The sequence below is a fragment of the Leuresthes tenuis genome, unplaced genomic scaffold (genome assembly GCF_036924035.1).
Source record: "Leuresthes tenuis unplaced genomic scaffold, fLeuTen1.0.hap1 SCAF_24, whole genome shotgun sequence".
NCBI lineage: Eukaryota > Metazoa > Chordata > Actinopteri > Atheriniformes > Atherinopsidae > Leuresthes > Leuresthes tenuis.
Genome location: NW_027325378.1, coordinates 23,971,174 through 23,989,757, shown reverse-complemented (window position 1 = coordinate 23,989,757; position 18,584 = coordinate 23,971,174). Strand labels below are relative to the sequence as shown.

General features: G+C 42.7%; 1 protein-coding gene across 1 annotated transcript in view; it reads right to left on the bottom strand.

The window, feature by feature from the left end:
* Nucleotides 1–16,781, bottom strand: part of reck (reversion-inducing-cysteine-rich protein with kazal motifs) — a 59,025-nt gene extending 42,244 nt beyond the window's left edge. Inside the window, exons 1-2 of the mRNA XM_072378134.1 lie at nt 16,581–16,781; nt 1,185–1,243 (exon numbers count right to left, since the gene is read on the bottom strand). Of these exons, the coding sequence (XP_072234235.1) occupies nt 1,185–1,243; nt 16,581–16,653 (132 nt within the window). The 5' untranslated portion in view covers nt 16,654–16,781. The remainder of the gene's footprint in view (nt 1–1,184; nt 1,244–16,580) is intronic.
* Between the last annotated feature and the right edge of the window lie 1,803 nt (nt 16,782–18,584).

The window sequence follows — 18,584 nt, the reverse complement described above, 5'->3', positions numbered from 1 at the left end:
TTAAGTTAGCCATTCGCTCTGTCTCTTTATGTGCACTCATTTGTTAAGCTGAACAGTCAGCTGAACCAACAGACCTTACGCTGATTCAACATGTCCGACTGGCTTAAAAAAACTCAACAGAATCTGCCAATGCTGACAGCGTGTAATATACTGAAAACACAAAAGAGAGAGACATGCACCGACACTTCAAACCTGCCCGACTGCCGATTGTTAGCTTAGGATTTAAGATGTCTCTGACTATCTGTGCGAAATATTATGCTATTTTTTTCTATTTTATGCAAAACCAATTATCCGGTAGTTAGAAGCTCCTCTAATCTTCGAAGACATGAAGATACATAACTGTGCCAAGTTCTGAAAACACTAAAATAATATTCAACTCCATACCAAGACATAGAGACAAATACCTGTGTGGCCAGGTGCTCGACTGATTGAGACTTTCATACTTACTTTCATTTCCCTTTCACAGCGCAAAACGTACCAAACCAAAAGGAAATGACGAAGGAATTTAAGATCTTTAAGGTCTTCTGGTTAATTTATTAAAATAAAAATATTTCAGATATCTATTTGTAATAAGACTAATTGGAGAGCTGCTGATTTTCTAGGTAAAACCAGCCACAAGGCAGCTTCATTTGTCTGACATTCACCTCCCACGTCAAAACAATACAACCAACACACACTCACACTCAAGACCCCAGCAAACAGCAACACTCCCGGGTCTAATCAAGACCCCGACTGTGTGTTTTCTCTTTTCTCTGTTGTGTTAATCTTCATCTTTCAAAGTTTTTTCTGCTCTCTTTTTCGAAACACAGACGTCAGCCAATAAGAGCAAAATAGGTTTTGTATTAGGTCCCTCCCCCCTTTCTCTCCCTCAACCCGGGAGAAGGTTTAGAAGGTTTGAGATCTTCACCTTTTCTCTTCCAGAGACGAGCCTCTTTCACATTTCCTATAGTTTTCTTCAGTAAAGAAAGGACTTGAGGGCTACAGAGAGAGCGGCACTGAGAGCCGTGTGTCACCTGCTACCTGCTGAAACTGCCGACACAACTTTTATTCTTCACTTCAAAGGCCCTTTAGACAAAAAAAGACTTTCTACAGCACCCCTTCAGAAACCTCTATTCACAGGCTAAGTGTAATGGATTGAGTTTGTGAGCACGTGTGCTTGGGTGTGCATGCATATAAGCTCATACCTGGTCACAAGCTTCTTTGCAAGTTGGCAACTGGGCAGCATGTTGGCAACAGGAGGGATCTGTGGACACAGAAGCACCCAGTTAGCAGTGCAATCACTGTCAGAGCATGAACATTCATTTAAATCTGTGTGACTGACACAAAAATATTGATTTGAGTGTAAAAACTGGGTTTCTCCTGAAAGAAAAAAGACTGCACCATATATCTAATTTAGACTGCTGTAACTTTATCTGCTCTGGCCAGAAACGTCTAGTACTACAGCAAAGCTTGTATGCTTGTGTCCTTCTTGGATTGAGATATTTTGGCCTGCATGAACCACTCTCTCTTCCCACAGATGACACCTGGAGGAAGAACCATTCTGCACATTCAGAGTTAAAAGGTGCCATTTATACCATCCATATGGATAACAGCTACATGTCTAATAGCTGGTAGGCAGGAGAAATAACACAGATGGTGGGTGTTGGCTGGCAGCAGAGCTTCAAACCACAGCCCTGCCCAGGCTTCCAGTAACTGACTTGGCTCAGTTTGCTGTCAACAAACTGCTTGTGCTTCCTTGTGTGTTGACTTCGTAGTACCTCAAGATGGTGATGCAAAGCTGGACTGAATAGTCTTTTTCACTCGATAGATACCTTAGGAAACCAAATGACCTGAAAGCTTCTTAGCAGCAGCTATAATAAGAGTTGTTCAAAATGTCTTTAAACCACCGAAAGGAGCTTAAATGCTTACTTTACTATCTGCTAAGGAGAACTGGGCCATTTCTTATATAGGAAAGGAACAAATTCTGTCTGGCAATTCTTGGTGGCCACAAATGTCACACTGAGGCAGGATTGTTTTCATCCTGTCGTAATAACTGTGAGCAGCCTGTGACAGCACTATATTTCACTATATTGTTTTCCCAGATTATCTCTGATACTAATATGATACATATGTCAAATTACCACTGTGTAACACTGCATTAGACTAAGTATCAAAAAACACTTTTTGTGGAATATTTATTGAACAGCTGTAGTTTCAGTGCGGATGGAGTGCTGGTGGAGGGCTGGTGGAGGGCTTTTTTGTCCTCCAGCTGAAATGAAAAAACACCAGTCCCCAATCCTTTGTACGAGGCGGGCCAGTTATACATATATATAGTTAAGGTAAAGGCTAATTAGCATCCCGCTACACACAGGCATTTCTCAACCGCTGTGTCTATATTTACACGCCACTGACAATACACGGCACCTACTTTTTTTTTCTTTATCAAAGCAAAAGTTCTGGAACGGGGTGTCGGACAAGTTTGGGAGACAATTATGTTCTTTGCTTGTGTGCAAACATGCGTCCACAGCGGGGAGGATAGAGGGTGCGTTCAGGAAAAAAGCTTGGGACACTTGGGCCTACAGTACATCATATATTTGGTCATTAACATGGCCAGCACATGCACATGCACATGCACACTGCTGCAGACCCACATAACTGCTTAGTGTAAGTGTGATAAAATTCTCATGGCACCGTGGTTCCTAACCCCTTAAGACTCTTTGGCCATCTTTCCTTAACCCTATGATGTTGTCCAATGAGGTCAAGAAAAATAACTTTGTAAAAGACCATAGGAGGTCATTTTTTGGACTATTTGACTGAACCCATGCACTCCAGTGTGTGGGGTAGCAGGATATCCATTCTCTCTGACGTTCCAAGCTGATCCCCACAAGTTTGGTAAAAGATTCGTCTCAATCAGGCTTCCAGCAGCTAACGTATCGTTTGATTTTTCAAACTTGCAGCGTCTATATCCAGCCAACACTCAAGGACTTCCTGCCGTTCTGTCTGGAGATACCACAGACTTTGTAAAATCCCTTGCATACGCCTGACACCTGGAACCAACACTTAAGAAAATTCGACTGCAACTGTCTAATTCGGAGCTCTGAAAATAAAGAGTGCCTTTGGTGAGATGTTCCAGATCAGTTTATTCACCATGACGAGCGGACAGCTTAATGGGTTTGAAGACGGTTTACCTCTTGGTCTGAGCAGTATGTTAACTTATGAGACATACGGAGGCATTTTATAAACCAGTTGCAGGAAAATTAATCAGTTACATAATAAATTCCCACTATAAAGAAGCTGAGCTGGTTGAAGAAATTAATCAAATTTGATTGTTCTTTTTTATGCAAGTATTAGGGCCAAGGATGTCCAAATCTGGCATGTTGGATCCGATTCTATATCCCTTATTATTGTGTTATTCCAACACATGTCCAAACACTGAAGGAACTTTCCATTTCATTGTGGTCGTCTAAAGTTTTTTAAAGACAGCACTTTTAGCCCACCTCGAAGAACATGCGGGGATATGTAACCGTTCAGCTTAAAGAAGAATGAAATACGATTTTCTGTCCACGTCGCCCAGCCGACTGCACACCCGACATCAGAAACTGTTTTGATAGATATGACAGATTATACGCTCCACTGAAAGTCAGCGCGGTACAGCCTCAACTTGCTTTGATCTTCTTTACAGTATGTTGATTTAGTGGAGGCAGCCATAAAGTAATGGTATTGTTATGGAGACATCTATTTAGGTTGAAATGAAAGAACCTGAAATTGTTGTCAGTTCAGTTTAAAAGATTATCAGTCAGAGAAGATACTGAGGAGGGGGCCGTAAGGTCTGCTGTGGTCCTGTCCTTATTTGGAGCTTTCTCTTCCAGCCCCTCGTACCCACATCAGCCAGCCAGCAGCCTCCGTCTGATCATTGCTGGCAGCCATTATGAAACTTAAAAGAGAAGAGTGTCCACTTGACAGGTCTGATGCGGGCTGATGAAAACCACAACACGCTCTTATCAGTTTGTTTATTAAAGCATTCAAGTGTGTGTCTGTGAGGCTTCCACTGCTATGTCTCCAGCTGCCTGACGCCGGTGTTTCTGGATCCCTTCTGTGGGTCTGTTACATTCATCTTTTCGTCTATGAGGACAACCAGACTTTGACTGTGTGGGTGCATATGTCTGTTTGGTAATAGTATCAAATGTGCCATGTGATGTAAAGAGCACAGAGCATGCCTCTAATGGGATGTCGTCATGGAGATATAACAAAGTGAAAGTTATTGCACTTGCTGAGTGGACGGATTGTCTATTTGTCTCCTCCCCAGCTTGTAAAATATCTAAATTAGTGCGATATTATATTTCTTTTGATATGTTTAATCTACATTGTGTTATTTTTTATGGCCCATTGCCTGTGCTTTGACCTGAAAGAACAAAGAACAAATGGGCTCCCGCTCTGTCCCGCACACGGACACACACATGCTGAACTTTTTCAAACAATGGCAGGTGACATAATAACTGGAGGGAGGGGAAGGGATGATGGAGGCCATTCAGACATGTGCAGTATGAGGCCCCTGGCTGGCTGCTAATGAGCACTGGCCCCATTCTGGCTCAGCATACGCACAACAGGAACAAGAACTCTCCTGTCAGCCAAACTGTTCCGCTCACAGTGGCTGGAATGAAGGACAGCATGGCCAAAGCGCTTCATTCAGACAAACACATTAATCAACTGCGCTGCTCATACTACGCTTTACAGAGAACTAACTGGGGCATTTACTCATCAGGGAGTAGTGAACCAGATATGACTTTGCATATTTCAAACCAATTTCCTGGCTGTCTCTGTGATGGTCGCGTCGTTTCTACACGAAGGAGCCCTATCCTGCCTCAAAGTGACAGAAAACATCTGTCAAATGATGGCAGAAATGCCACCTTTGCCACATCTGGGCTGAGTTTCTGAAACCCGAGCAAATCAAACACCTTTGAAAACACAACCTAATCCCACAGATAAGAGACGCACCAGCATGAGGTCTGAGACCTCTCCAGGCAGAACATGTGGCCCATCTGTGGGGGTTACTGAGAACACGTGTGTGTGTGTGTGTGTGTGTGTGTGTGTGTGTGTGTGTGTGTGTGTGTGTGTGTGTGTGTGTGTGTGATGGTAGAGGAAAACAAAACGATGCGGTGGGGGTTAACAACCCCGAGAGAGGCTATCACTCACAGGGCAGCAGGCGACAAGCCCCACCTGCAAATCACATTAGCATTGTTGTTTTTTCTCTTTTCAGCTGAGAATGCATTTAAATCTTCAAACCATGACAATCACACACCCATCTCTGTTTACGTGCATGTTCTCATCTGTGCTACATAAATCCAGACCATTTCTTCCAACTGGACTGGTTTTCTTCCTCTCTGCTTTGGACTAAAGTGCACAGTGAAATATACATGCATCTGTGAAGGGAATCCTTGAGCATAAATGATTGTCCTTATATGAGTCGTGTGTGTTAACAGCCCAGCTGGACAACAATAGAAAGCTTTCCTATGGTCAGTATTGCCAGTCATCAGAGCCACTGCACTTTAAATGGACTGGAAAAAAAAAGAAAAAGCCAGATTTTAGCTAAGACAAACAATCTGGAAATAGCAGCCATGCTCAGAGGCCAGCTGCTGGGACGATAAGTAGAGGAATTTCAGCACCGACCCTTCTATTAAAATGTAACATTAGTCTGGGTTTCCTGCCAGCCAGTTTCCTGTGTGTATGTTTGCATGGAAGGACGGAGTGGGCAAAGCACTACAGCTTAGGGCTTATTCACAAAGTCCAACTGCGGGTTTCACAATTTGCTTAAGGCCCTTTAAGGTTAAAAAAGGCATTTAGTGTCATTCATTATTTAATACAATTATAGTACCAACCAGAGACAGAAAAAAGCCCCAAACTACAGCAAACGTATCAAATATACAGAATTTACAGCTCAAACTTCTGTTTCGCTATCAGGTTTAAAGCATTCTAAGCACAGTCAAACTAATTAAAAGCAGCACTGGTGTTTTTACCAGAAGACCGAGGAAATACTGTTGTTTTACGCTATCAAGTCACGTGTGTTGTTTAATGCGCTTTCTGTTTGTCTTTGTTTTTCGGTTTACAGTCCGTATGAGATTTAAAACAACTGTCACAGAGTTGTGTTGGAGAGGACCCAAAAGCAGGCTCAGGCTCCAGAGGCAAACAGGCAGAGGACAGTGTTAAACTTTACTAAATAAAACTAAAAGCGCTGGGAGGAATCAAAGGAACACGAGCTAGGAAACGACTACATTTGGCATGACCTTAAATCCCAATATATGTGTGTGTGCAGTGACTTTATACTTTCTAGAAGCAGATCAGTACATGACATGGAACAAAACGTGTACTTCTATCATTGTTCGGGTAAAGGTTCATTTAAAGCACTGACTCCAAACGTCCTTTCAAACTCCAGCAGAGATTCTGTTCCATCAGGCGTGAGCTGGACTCGTGCACAAACACACCAATGGCTCCGTCCCCGTCAACTCAACACTTCCAAAATGTTCCCACCTCAAATGTTTGATTTGTACATGATAGAGTAAAACAATTTGACAGAGTGTGGGTCAGACTGTAAATTCCTGCGTGCTGACACGGCCCCGTCAGCGTTAAAAAGCCCTCCCAAACATGTCGGCGTTGACCACACAGCTTACAACAAGCTTTCAAAGTAATGAAAGCACAAAACACGGCAATGGAACTCAGCGTCTGAGCAGTCTGCTCCTACAGATGGGCTACTCTGTGTTTGCTGTGACAGAGACCACCATGCCAGAACAACTCCAGACAGAGGAAGACAGGCAGAACCGCTTCGGTTTCGACTTCGCAAAACAGTCAAACTCACAGCAACATCAGTGTTGTAACAGTTCACACACAACAGCTCAGCCTCCACATTCTGTAGCAGCATCAGACCCTCGATGCCGCTCCCGAGCATGTAAACTGTTACAGTACTCAGATAAATGGCCAGGTCGAGCTGTAACTAGCTCAGCTCAGCTGTGCATGTAACTGATCGTATTTCTCAATTACTCAGCATACACACAGACACTCATACAGGGCTTCTTATTATGCAGTAAAGTATGCACTATGCATGCGGCTCTTTTTCTGATATATTCGCCCATCGATGAGCATATCGAAGGCAATAAGAGGGTTTCCAAATGTTGCCCAGGCTGACAAACCCTTCAGATGGGGACCATCCTGCTCTGTTGCCTGATTCTAACAGAAGTCATTTACATTATGAGGAGAAAGGAAGAATAATCAAATCCCCTTCTTTTTGCAAAGAGCAGCAGAAAAATGTCTCATTGATGAACAACACACCAAAATGTTTGGTGTTTGAGCAAATGCAACTGGTGCGAGCGTGCAGTCAAACAGCTGCAGAGCAGAGCTGCGTTCATTTAGCCGCTGCAGACACTGAGGGGAGAGCTTAACGGATGAAGGCCGGGGGTCACTTCCTGTGCATTGATTAATTGACATTTTCCATATGGAGCTTGGCATTTAGAAACCAAAAAAAAACCCCAAAAGTGAAGTTGTTTCTTTTCCTGCTTTAGAACGCTGTCGTTTGCTCGTTTTCTGAATGAAGCGGATAAAAATCAGCATTTTCTCAACACAAACATTTTCCAGCACAGACGACTTCAGCCGAAACGAATGGCTTAAAAAAAAAAAGTGGCCTTAATAGTTATTAGAAACTCTTGATAAACTATTTGGAATTTGTTTGCGTATTACTGATCAGATGTGACAGATATTCCTGCCCCACAGATCGACGGGAGAGAAAATGTGGTGCCATTTGGTGACACGATGTTGAAGGAAGCTTACACTTCCTGATACTGATCCATGAACGTCTGGCAGAATCCTCAGTGTGAGTGAGAATTTCCAGTGATGAAGTCGACAAAAACTGGAGCTCTTTCATATCGGATGTCTTGCAGCGATGGCTTAATCAGTCTGTTATTGTGCCTGCATTCAGTCATCAAGACGCTTTTTCATACATACTTCTGGCGGCTTCATTCAGACTTCGTTTGTTATCTGCATTAGAAAGTACAATACATACAAGGTGGCCTTTAAAGGGCAACTCCGGTATTTTCAAACCTAGACCTTAGTTCTGGCATGAAATACGTTTATGTACTCAACGAGAACAGTTTGGCGAAAGTCAGCGTCCTTTCGAAAGCTATTTAGAAAACTCGCGATCGGTGTATATCCATATAACGGAGTTAATGGGGCAGGGACGATGCAGCCTCTAAATAAGACATTATCTGTCTTTATCTCACCAATACTTTAAGAAGAATGAATGAACGAACGTGTACTATAGCTCTGTTAGCTCATAGGTGCTGTAATGTGGCTATGAGTTCTACACAGGCACTCTACTGGGACCACTTCATCCATTAATATGCCTATTCAGTTAGGACTGGATAGTGTAGTGGTACTATTGCCACCTTTCAGGGCAACCTGGGTTCAAATCTCCTGCATGAAAGGTACTACCTCCAGTAGGGGTCCTTAGGCAAGATAAAGTCATACAAATGACTTTGTCTTAGTTTAACAAGTGTAATTGAGTTGTTTTTTTTCTGTTTGGCTCATTTAGCTAAACCATGCAAAAACCTTCAGGCGCTCATGACAATATATCAATGTCTATTAATCTTGTTTATGTTACTGTATGTGTGTCATTTTTGCTCTCAGACATAAAAATAAATCCGCAGTTTACATCCATGCTTCACTTTCAACAGAAGACGCAACAAAGTCCAGACACTTTTGGGTGATTAATTGCACGAAGTAAGCTCTTCTCAGACATGGAATTCGAGGCATTCCTGACTTTGTAAAGCAATTAAAGTCAGAGTTTTGTGTCACAGAGATGTGAGACTTTCACGGCCCCATTAAGCTGTCAGATTATCACATGCTCAAATTCCAGCAAAACGTTGAGTTATTTTGAAGCAACGACAACCTTGTTATGCTAACAATGTTCATCTTACACACTCGTGTACCAGATGTGACAACAGGGAAGTAAAAGGGAGAATAAAACTACCGATTAGTGATGCTCAGGGTCAGTGCACCTCTGCTGAGCAGAGAAACACAAAGCAAAGCTTTTTAACTCTCTGCAGTTGTCATGCTGAACCAGTCTCTGAAGAGAAACATGAGAAAAGATGTCTGCCCACATTAAACGACAAGTCGAAGGCCTCTGACACATCTATGGCTTGTGTGTGTTGGTTGTGACATCTTCCTGGCTTATTACAAAGTTTGATATTTCATTCTGTGGCGTGTTTTCTTCCAAACAGAACAATGTGCAGCTCACTACACCTTTGGGGCATAGACTGGTGAAATGCAGACTGGACGACGGGACAGATGTGGAGTTCTGGTGCTGCGTTTACAGCTGTTTCTCACTACGGCTCAGCTCGCTGAAGACACACAAACCAAAGATTTTAAACTCTCTGCAGCTTCAACACTGAACCACTCTGATGGAACAAAAAAATAGAAAATATGTAAACAATAAACATCAATTTTACCGTCTGTAATAAATCCACGAGCTGTGTGTCCTCCAATGCAACATTCCACCTTGTGTTTAAGACTGAGGGGTGTGCAGCATTGACAGCGGCGCTTCTGATCTTCCTTGCTCAAAAGATCACTCACAGGACTGACCGGACAGACTCTGGCACTGAACTCACAACTTCTGTGCTCACTGTCCTGGGCAGATGTTACAGAGGATGAGCTGTGAGGGCAACTTCTACAGAAAACTGGGATAAAAAATGTGGTGAAAAATGCTCTCGACCACCTGTGAGTGTTCACACCTGCATTTGGTGCCGTCCATTTGTGTGCAGATACGATGCCTGAACTCCTCAATATGTGTACATCTTTTATTTCGACAACAGTGTGTGTTTGTGTCAGTTGTTCATTTTTTTATGTCCATTTTTCTTTCATCACTTGGATGTTAAATCTCGCAGATTTATAGTGTTCCGTGTGATGTAAATGTAGTCAGAAGACGTGCTTCAGACTCATTGCAGAAGACTATCTAACCAGCTATAGGTGGTTAGATGATACTCGTGCAATTTATTGTATATTATAAAGATAATATATCAGATAGAACACAATAAACTTTTTTAAAAAGTTAGCAAAGGCTCCAAATGCATTTGTGTGATCGATCCAAATGAGTGATCAATCCAGCCGCGGGAACATGTGGCGATACACATCAGCCACGCATTCATGAAAGCTCTGCTGCACCTGGATCTCATTACAGTACGAGCAGATGTCCAACACTGACACACACACACACACACACACACGCGCGCGCGTGTAGTGGACTGGGTACTGCCCCCTCATTTCATATTCAATTAGAAGAATCAAAGAGGATGTAGACCTGACACTGTATCCTGTGTGTGTGTAATGGGAAATGACATAATGAGCCACATATGGCCATGTGGAGCAAGGAAAATTAGGAGAGAAGGGAAGGGGGAGGGGTGTGTGTGTGTGTGTGTGTGTGTGTGTGTGTGTGTGACAGGCACACACAATGGAAAAACAAACATTTCCACAACATTTCAGTCTGCTGCATAATAATTAAAGTATCCACAGCACCACCAACTGGAGAAGCACCAACATTTAGTGATTAATGTTAAAATCTTAATCTACTGCCTGTGTGCACGTCTCCATGTAATTAATGACAATTCAGTGTTCTCTATGCTCATATCATGAATACAATCACCTATGTGGCATCAAAGTAAGAGTTATTAAGTAAGTGGCACAACGGCGAAGCTGCGACAGCTTTGCCAGCGGCACAGTTGATTTAACCAGATCAACTCCTTTATAGTGTGGATGAAAAGTTTGAACCTGCGAGGCCCCCGCTGCCAGCCCTCCAGAAGGAAGCCGATCACTCCACCAGCCGAGCCACAGTCACCCCAGACGGTCACCCCCTGAACTGGCGGGGTGAACAGAGCACGTGTGGATGTAAAGCAGTTTGTTGCTGGCAAACAGCTGCTACTCTGCACGAATAAACTGAGGCTGACAACAAGTCGAGACAGAAGCGGGCTGAGTGCTGAATGAAGGGATGGCAGAGAAAAAAGAGAGGCTAAGAAAACAAACAACGACATCCGTCCACTATGTGGAGCAGTCTTGTTCAGACTGCTCTGTGTTGCTCTAACATCAATCAGCGGAGCCTCAAGAGGTTCTGGTAGTTCTTCCACAAACACGCACACCAGCTCTGGCGTATCAAAGTTTTAGGGCAGTTATTGTGGTCGGCTTCTAATATCAAAAGTACAACAAATACCATTCCTGCAAACAAAATCACTGCCCACAGATGTTCATTTTATTTCACTAAAGGAATAATGGAATCAGATCGCATCTGAAATACGTTCGATCCAGCAGCAGAAAATACTGTTCACTTGCTATGTTGTTACAATATAACGGCCAAACCTCCACCAGATCCCATTCCGTGGGAAAACCTGGAAAAAAACTGGGGACTAGTAGGTGAATTTTAGGGCGTAATTACCCTTTAATTTTTACGCGTCCATCTCTGAAACCATTAAGTGACACACAACATTCCCTGTGGTTGGAATATGTCCTCTGTGACTCACAGCCCAGCCAAGTCAACAGATATTCAGCTGAGGCATATTATATTAAAAGGAAAATAGAGCTTGATTGTAAACAATTAGAGCTTGATTCAATTTCAGCTCCAAGAGCTTCTGGGAAAGCATTGGTTTCTCAACATTTAATTTAATGTGAACACAGACATGCATATACTAAACAGAGCATGATAAGGGGATTAGCAGAAAACCTACAGGAAATGAGCAGAAAATGTAATTATATTCCAATAGTCTTTTATCTATCACTAGTTATTTATAGTAAGTGACTAAAGGGTCAAAACTGAATCCAGTTTTTAACAACCTGACAAATCAGTTTTTTTAAATAAATGACTTTTTTTTTTCTTGACATTTGCTACTAACAAACCCTTGTCTATGACTAAAAAGTGCTTCTGAGCAAATGCACAAAGACCTGCTGCTAAAAATAGAATATTTTTCTTTCATCCAGCTTTTAAGGCAAAAGGCAGCTTCTCACTTTCACAAATGAAAGTAACCATCTGGTTACTGTCTCAATATCTCTTGAATTTCATTTCTGTGCCTGTCCTTGTGCCATCAACACACTTCGCACTGCTACTTCACTGCTAAACTGACAGAAATTCGAACATTTCAGGACGATTTCTACAACAAAATGCAAGTAGATGCTTCTCAGCTACTATCATTTTAGAATTCTGTTCAGTGAAATAAACTGCAGGCAGTGCTGATACAATATTCCCAGATGGCAGCAGCTTCTTCCAACAGGAAAACTGTGTCTCATTTCACCGGAAAAAAAAACCTGCTCAGGAAAGATGATAATCTTTCAGGAAGGAAAGATGACAGAGAGTGTTACGTGTTAATCTGGCTATCAACCTCCCCGGATCACAATGCAATTGAGCATTCCTGGGATTCACCGGCACAAGTCCAATCCACAGAGGCCCCACCCTGCAAACCACGGGACATAAAGTCTTGGAACCAGACACCACAGGACACCCACAGATGTGATGGGTCCCTGCATTCATCAGTCAGAGCTGCTGTGGCTGTGTGAACGCGTTCTGCACAATAGAAGAAAGGTGGTTTACATGTTGTGTCTAAGACGGTTAACGACTAAGTGTATTCTAAACATTTCCAGAGGTAGATTTTTGTCCCATTCTCACTATACCAACAAGCTTTTCTCACATGTTGCTGAGCCATTTGCCCATCTTCTATACCCACTTAATCCAGTTCAGGGTCGCAGGGGGGCTGGAGCCTATCCCAGCTGCCAATGGGCGAGAGATACACCCTGGAGGGGTCAGTCCATGGCAGGGCCATTTGCTTGGTGTCATTTATGTTAATTAGCCATGTGGTGCGAGCAACAGGGAAGTCTGGTGAACACTGTGATGTTAAAACATCATTCCGGTAAAGACCGAACTGGAAATATATCAGGAGCTGCGGTCTGGTGCGACACAGACGCTGCAAGTCACTGACTGCAAAAGAAAGTGCACCCTCTCTCATCTGTAAGGTTTTATATGAACACAATAAAAACTGTGAGGTCCTTACCGGGTCATAAAATGAGGTAAGTGCAAGCTCAGATGGACCGCAACACACGACATATCACACTGTGTCATTAGAAGTCCATCGTTGCTGCGTGCATTAGGGTTAAGAAGGTGAGAAGCAGCCAGGTGCTGCTGGTCAAATGCATTTAATGAACTGATCATCAGTCAGTGTGAGCACCTTTATAAAAAACAGACGTTTTGTCAGTTTGCTGGTCTGGAGCATTCAGGTGCCTGTTGACACAGTGCCAAGGAGGAAAGACATCAGCAATGAGATGCAATTGTTGCTGCCCACCAATCTGGGAAGGGTTATAAGGCCATTTGGAGTCCATCATTCTACAGAACTGAGTAAAAATCATTCAAAAGTGGAACATTTCCTAGACAGCTGTCAATCTTCCCAGGAGTGGACGTCCCACCCCAAAGTCTGACCGTGTAATGCTCAGAGAAACTGCAACAAAAAAAAAACAAGAGCGACATCCAGACGCTTACAAGACTTCTGGAACGATCTGTCGTTTGGACTGATGAGACCAAAGTGGAGATAATTTGGTCGTAAAGCACAGCAGCAGGTTTGGAGAAAACCAAACACAGCATGTCAGCACAAACACCTCATACCATCTGTGGGGGGCTGATGATCTGGGCTTGTTCTGCAGCCACAGGACCTGGGCACCTTGCAGTCACTGAGTCCACCACAAACTCCTCAGTCTACCAAAAGGGCGCAGGGTTAAATGTGAGGCCATCTGTCCGACAGCTAAAGCTAAAGCTTAATTTTTGTTGTTGATTGCTAATATCAGCGTATGCTGTAATACTGACAAATATATGGTGTATGCTGTAAAATAACAAGACATGTGATTCACAAAAATCACAAAAATTAACACATTAAAGGATCTTGTTAATACTGGAAAAGTCTGTGGCCACAACTAAATTGACCAGATGTCCCTCTTGTGATTGGAGGACCAGTTGCCCTGATTTGACCAAAGTCCGAAGTCGATTTTAAAAGTTAAGAAACTCGCTGTTTGCGATACTTTCAAAGTCAGGATAGAACCTGGTGAGTACCTGGTGCGTCTCCAACCAAATCTACACACAGAAAGCCTTCCTGTTGCTCTGAAAATGTCTGTTTACTTGAATGTGAGCCTCAACTCTGAGGGGACTGCTGATGCTGCAGTCGATAGCAAAAGTGCTTTGAACGTGGAGTCTCTGGGGAACGCGGTGGGGTCAGCAGTCTAAGTCAAAGCTGGAACAATCAACGCCGAGCTTTCACGATAAGAGTAAATGACTCGCATGCCCTTTCCAAAACAGCTTTAAGAGATCAGCGTAAAATTCCCACTCATCCCTTTTTTTAAATTGTTACTTTTCCTTTTTTCACCACATCAACCTCATCTGTCACGACGTGTTCAAATGATCGTCAGGCGATGGGTTGAAGGTCGAAAAAACTGTGAACTTTCGGCGTTGATTCAACATTCTGCTGAGCAACAGCCAAGACGTTCAGTTCCATATGCTGCATTTTAATCCTGTGTTCAGCATACTATAATTAGGATTGTGGGACTCAGGGCTATGTCTGCTCGCAGTGGACAAGGAAAGCAAAGAGCTGCGTACACTTCCCTCCCTCCCTGTTCCCCTTTTGCTTTGTAGACTCAAATTGGTTCCAGATGCATTCTCTCACGGCTAGGCTTCATAACCAAATCGGTACATGAAAGAAACAAAGGGGAGAAGTTTTTGCAAATCTGTGAAGAGGACAGAAATGTATGGAATTTCTACACCAAAATGAGGGGGGGGTTTCCACATGGGGTTATTCATCACACCAAAAGCGTTCTGTGAATGTTTTGGGAGCATTTCTAGCTTTTTAAAAACCTCTGGAAGACAATGTGCACTCAAAATGAGGATTCGAGAGTTTCGTTCCTTTCATGTTCCAGATGTGTCAGGGAGAAAGAAAAAAAAAGGACTGTACAAAGTGATATTTATCCCGAGCAAATCCACATCCTGCACCCATGTGCGCTGAACATCAAAGACCGACCCACCAGCATGTTAGACCAGTTTCTAACCCTGCCTTCAGATAAAACCCTCAGAGGAATGCCACGGAGCTGCGCAGCACGGACCGTGGGGAGCTGTGATAACGGCTGAAGGTCTCCTGAGAGGACGTCGCGCCAAACGGCTAAAAAATGTAACAACAAAGTGCAAAGTAACAGCTCCACGTTGACTCAGGCAATTAACAAGTGAGAGCGAATTCAAGGCCAGTTGCTTTTACGGCACCAGTACACGGTCCCGCCTGATTTAGCAGGTCCTAATAAATTCATCAAGCTTATTTTTCGATTTAGTTTCAGCACAAGTGACTCATTCCATTCAAAACAGCTGGCAGTGCTAATCCATACTTCGCACTCTCCCTCGCATTGAAAGCTGTTTGGCACACATTTAAAAGTAAAAATAATATAACCCGCCTTATAAATAACAGCTTTAACTTCAACAACATTCCATAAGTGAGAGTCTTCTGGACAAAAATGTCACTAAATACAACTACGTTATTAACGTGCAATCAATGCATACATCTTTTAGATATTTTGTGGATGCTCATCTGAAGAATTATTCACTTTTATTTGAAAAATTGTTTGTTGACTGTGTGTTTTCGTGTTAAACTGCTGATAACGTTCATTCGCTTGGTGTCGCCTTCACGGTCCCCTTTTACTTTTTTCCAGCCCGCTGTGCTTCCTTCCTTCCTCTCCCCCTTTTCTCAGGCAAGGGACCGAACAAACACACCATAATATTCAACCGGCAGCCACACACACCGACAGAGACTCCAGTGAGGAAAGCATTCGTTAAGTTCGCCATTTGTCTTTCAAACTTTCAAGAACTTCGAAGCTCTTGAAACGCTTCACAGGATGCTAACTCCAGAAGTTGCGTCCCCCTGGCGTCATCATGCTAACACACGTCCCGATAACGGACAAACACAATTACGCTCGCTTTGACATTCGCCAAAAGGTATTCAACTACAATACGGCACTGAAATCTTTAGCAAAATGTCTAGATACGTTTTCAGTTTTGCCCTAGTCAAATGACCTAATACAATTACATACCCACTTTCCCAAAAAAATGCTTTTGCCTATTATTAAACGCAATATCTTAATAACTCGGGTCTGTGGTGGGCGGTAGTTAGCAATGTAACTAATAGACCCCGTTGGGTTTATGGGGGTGGCGGGGGGGACTGATTCCGAGGCTTTTTAGTGGCCCGAATTTAATACAGAACTTTAATTATTTAAAATGCGACTCACTGAATAGCCTGTAAGGAGTTCATGTTCACCAGGATGCGATGCAATATCAAATTGGAAGATGTGTGAATTAAGTTTGGCCAAGAGTCCTGCTTATGAGGGAGAGCTATCATGCCGACGATGCCAACTGTCACTAAATCACCAAGTTAGTCTCAATCTACACGTATAGCTTCAAGATTCAGTTATGTACCATTCAGCATTTTGAGCTAAATAAAAAGCCGCCACAAACAACATGGACATATGAGAAACAGTTGTGGAGTTAAAAAAAAAACAGTCATACTCACCCTGAGCTCGCAGCGGCTGGCAGTAAAAGTTTAAAGCGAGGAGGAAACTTGTTATCTGGAAACACACACGCATCTTATTGAAATCCTAAAGTGCATCGTGAACAAGAAGAGACAGAAAACACTGGTGCAGTGACATGCCGCTCCATGGATCCCCGTTAACTCTCTCTTTGAGTCCACAGCCCCCTGTGTTGCATACGGACCGCAGAGGGCATGCGCAGATCGGAGCACAGCCCGGTCCAAAAGCAGATGTTCAAAACTCATTTATCCACTGGTTTTCTGACGTGCTGTTCTTTCTGTAATTGTCAAGATGTTGTACTTTAAATGGGAAACGACTGGCTAGGTATATCAGGCTGATCCTAACCTTTCTTCTTTTTTTTATTTGCATCTAATACCCAGTAAGAAAAAACGGTATATTGGGGTCATGAGAAAAGGAGTCTGACTTCTCTGTTAGGAAGCAATACATAGTAAAGCATGTTTCAGTCATACTTTTCGTTATTTTGTTACAGTAAAGGGATTGTTATATTGCAAACTCGTAATTAGTATAGAAGTAATTAGTAGTAGTTTTGGATACCTGTATGACAAAGCTGAAAAGTTCTCTAAAGGCTGCTGCTGTTTCCTCCTCAGGTGTTACCATGAGGTTCACCCCTGTCAAACAGTCTTCACAACAACGGTAATATCAGAGCCATTTTTCTAACTTTAGAAGACAAAGCATTTTTAAAGTGGCGGCAGTAACAGGCATTTATGTCGAGCAACAACGGTCACTTCAGGTTAAGAGAAAAGAACTGGTATCAACATTTCACCTCATATATTGACACCATTTTGCTGACTTTGATGTTGCCTGTTGTGTTTACATGTGTCTTTGTTCATTAATCATAAATCATTATTATCCCAGATTGAATGGCAGGGTGTACGCTTGGTACAAGTCTTGTGTCATTATAACTTAAGCACCTAAGGATTGTTTCACAGCTCCTAAGTTTGATTTTAAGAGGAAAAAAAATGTATGACAGATGGATGTATTCACTGCCTCTCAAAAAGGAAGCTTGTGTGGAAGTGCCTGAAAGTGGAGTGCTTGGAACTGTGTTCATACAATCAGTAACTGTGGAGATGAAAGATGCTGAAAGTCATCACCCACTGGTTTATGAGCTGCCGTAGAGAAGCCCAGAGTTCAGTGTTCAGCAGTGGCCATGTCAATGTTTTAGAGCCAAAAGCGACCATACGTGGACGAGGAGGTGGATATAGAGAGGGATACGTGAAACCAGAGTGGACAAAAAGTATGTATTCCGTGAGACCTCCTTTCTACTGAAGTTGGAGTTTTTTTCAGAACTGTCACCAATTCAATGATCAGAATGAATGAATCTCACTAACAAGACCACAACGATGAGTGTGAAAAATGCACTGACGAAGCATTTGATGACATAAGTTAACCTTTTTCCAATTTCACTTCTCTTGAACAGATATTTTTTGAAGCCAGTGCTTCCAAAAACTCTGCATGTCCTACACTGGTCTTTATAAAGTCAAACCAGAACACCAGTCAAAACCCATGCTGGAAACCTGAGACAAAGAAGCAGTTCCTTTGAAGCCATTTTATCCCTTTTGGTTTTTCCACTCACATTTGGGCCAGCTGTAGCTCAGGAAGAAAGAGTGGTTGGAAGATCAGCAGTTCAGACTTCCACCATCTGAGAGGTGAAAATGACTGATTTGCCTCCTGTGGCATTTTCATTCAATTATGTAATTGAATTATTATGTCATTTAAGAAGATATTTTTGGGGATTTTGTGCTGCAGGGACTCAGATGTGATTTATTCTACCAGTATTCCCTGATAGCAACGTCTTAGATAACAAAGCAACTCAAATATTGTGTGATTCGGGGGAATACACGTGAGCGCATTCGCTTGTTTCCGAAGGTTTTATGCTTTCAACAATCAACGCACAATTAAGAAAACAACTGTAAGATGCATTGATAAAGAAAACAGTTGCTGGGTGCTGCTTCAGGGGCTTTGTGTGT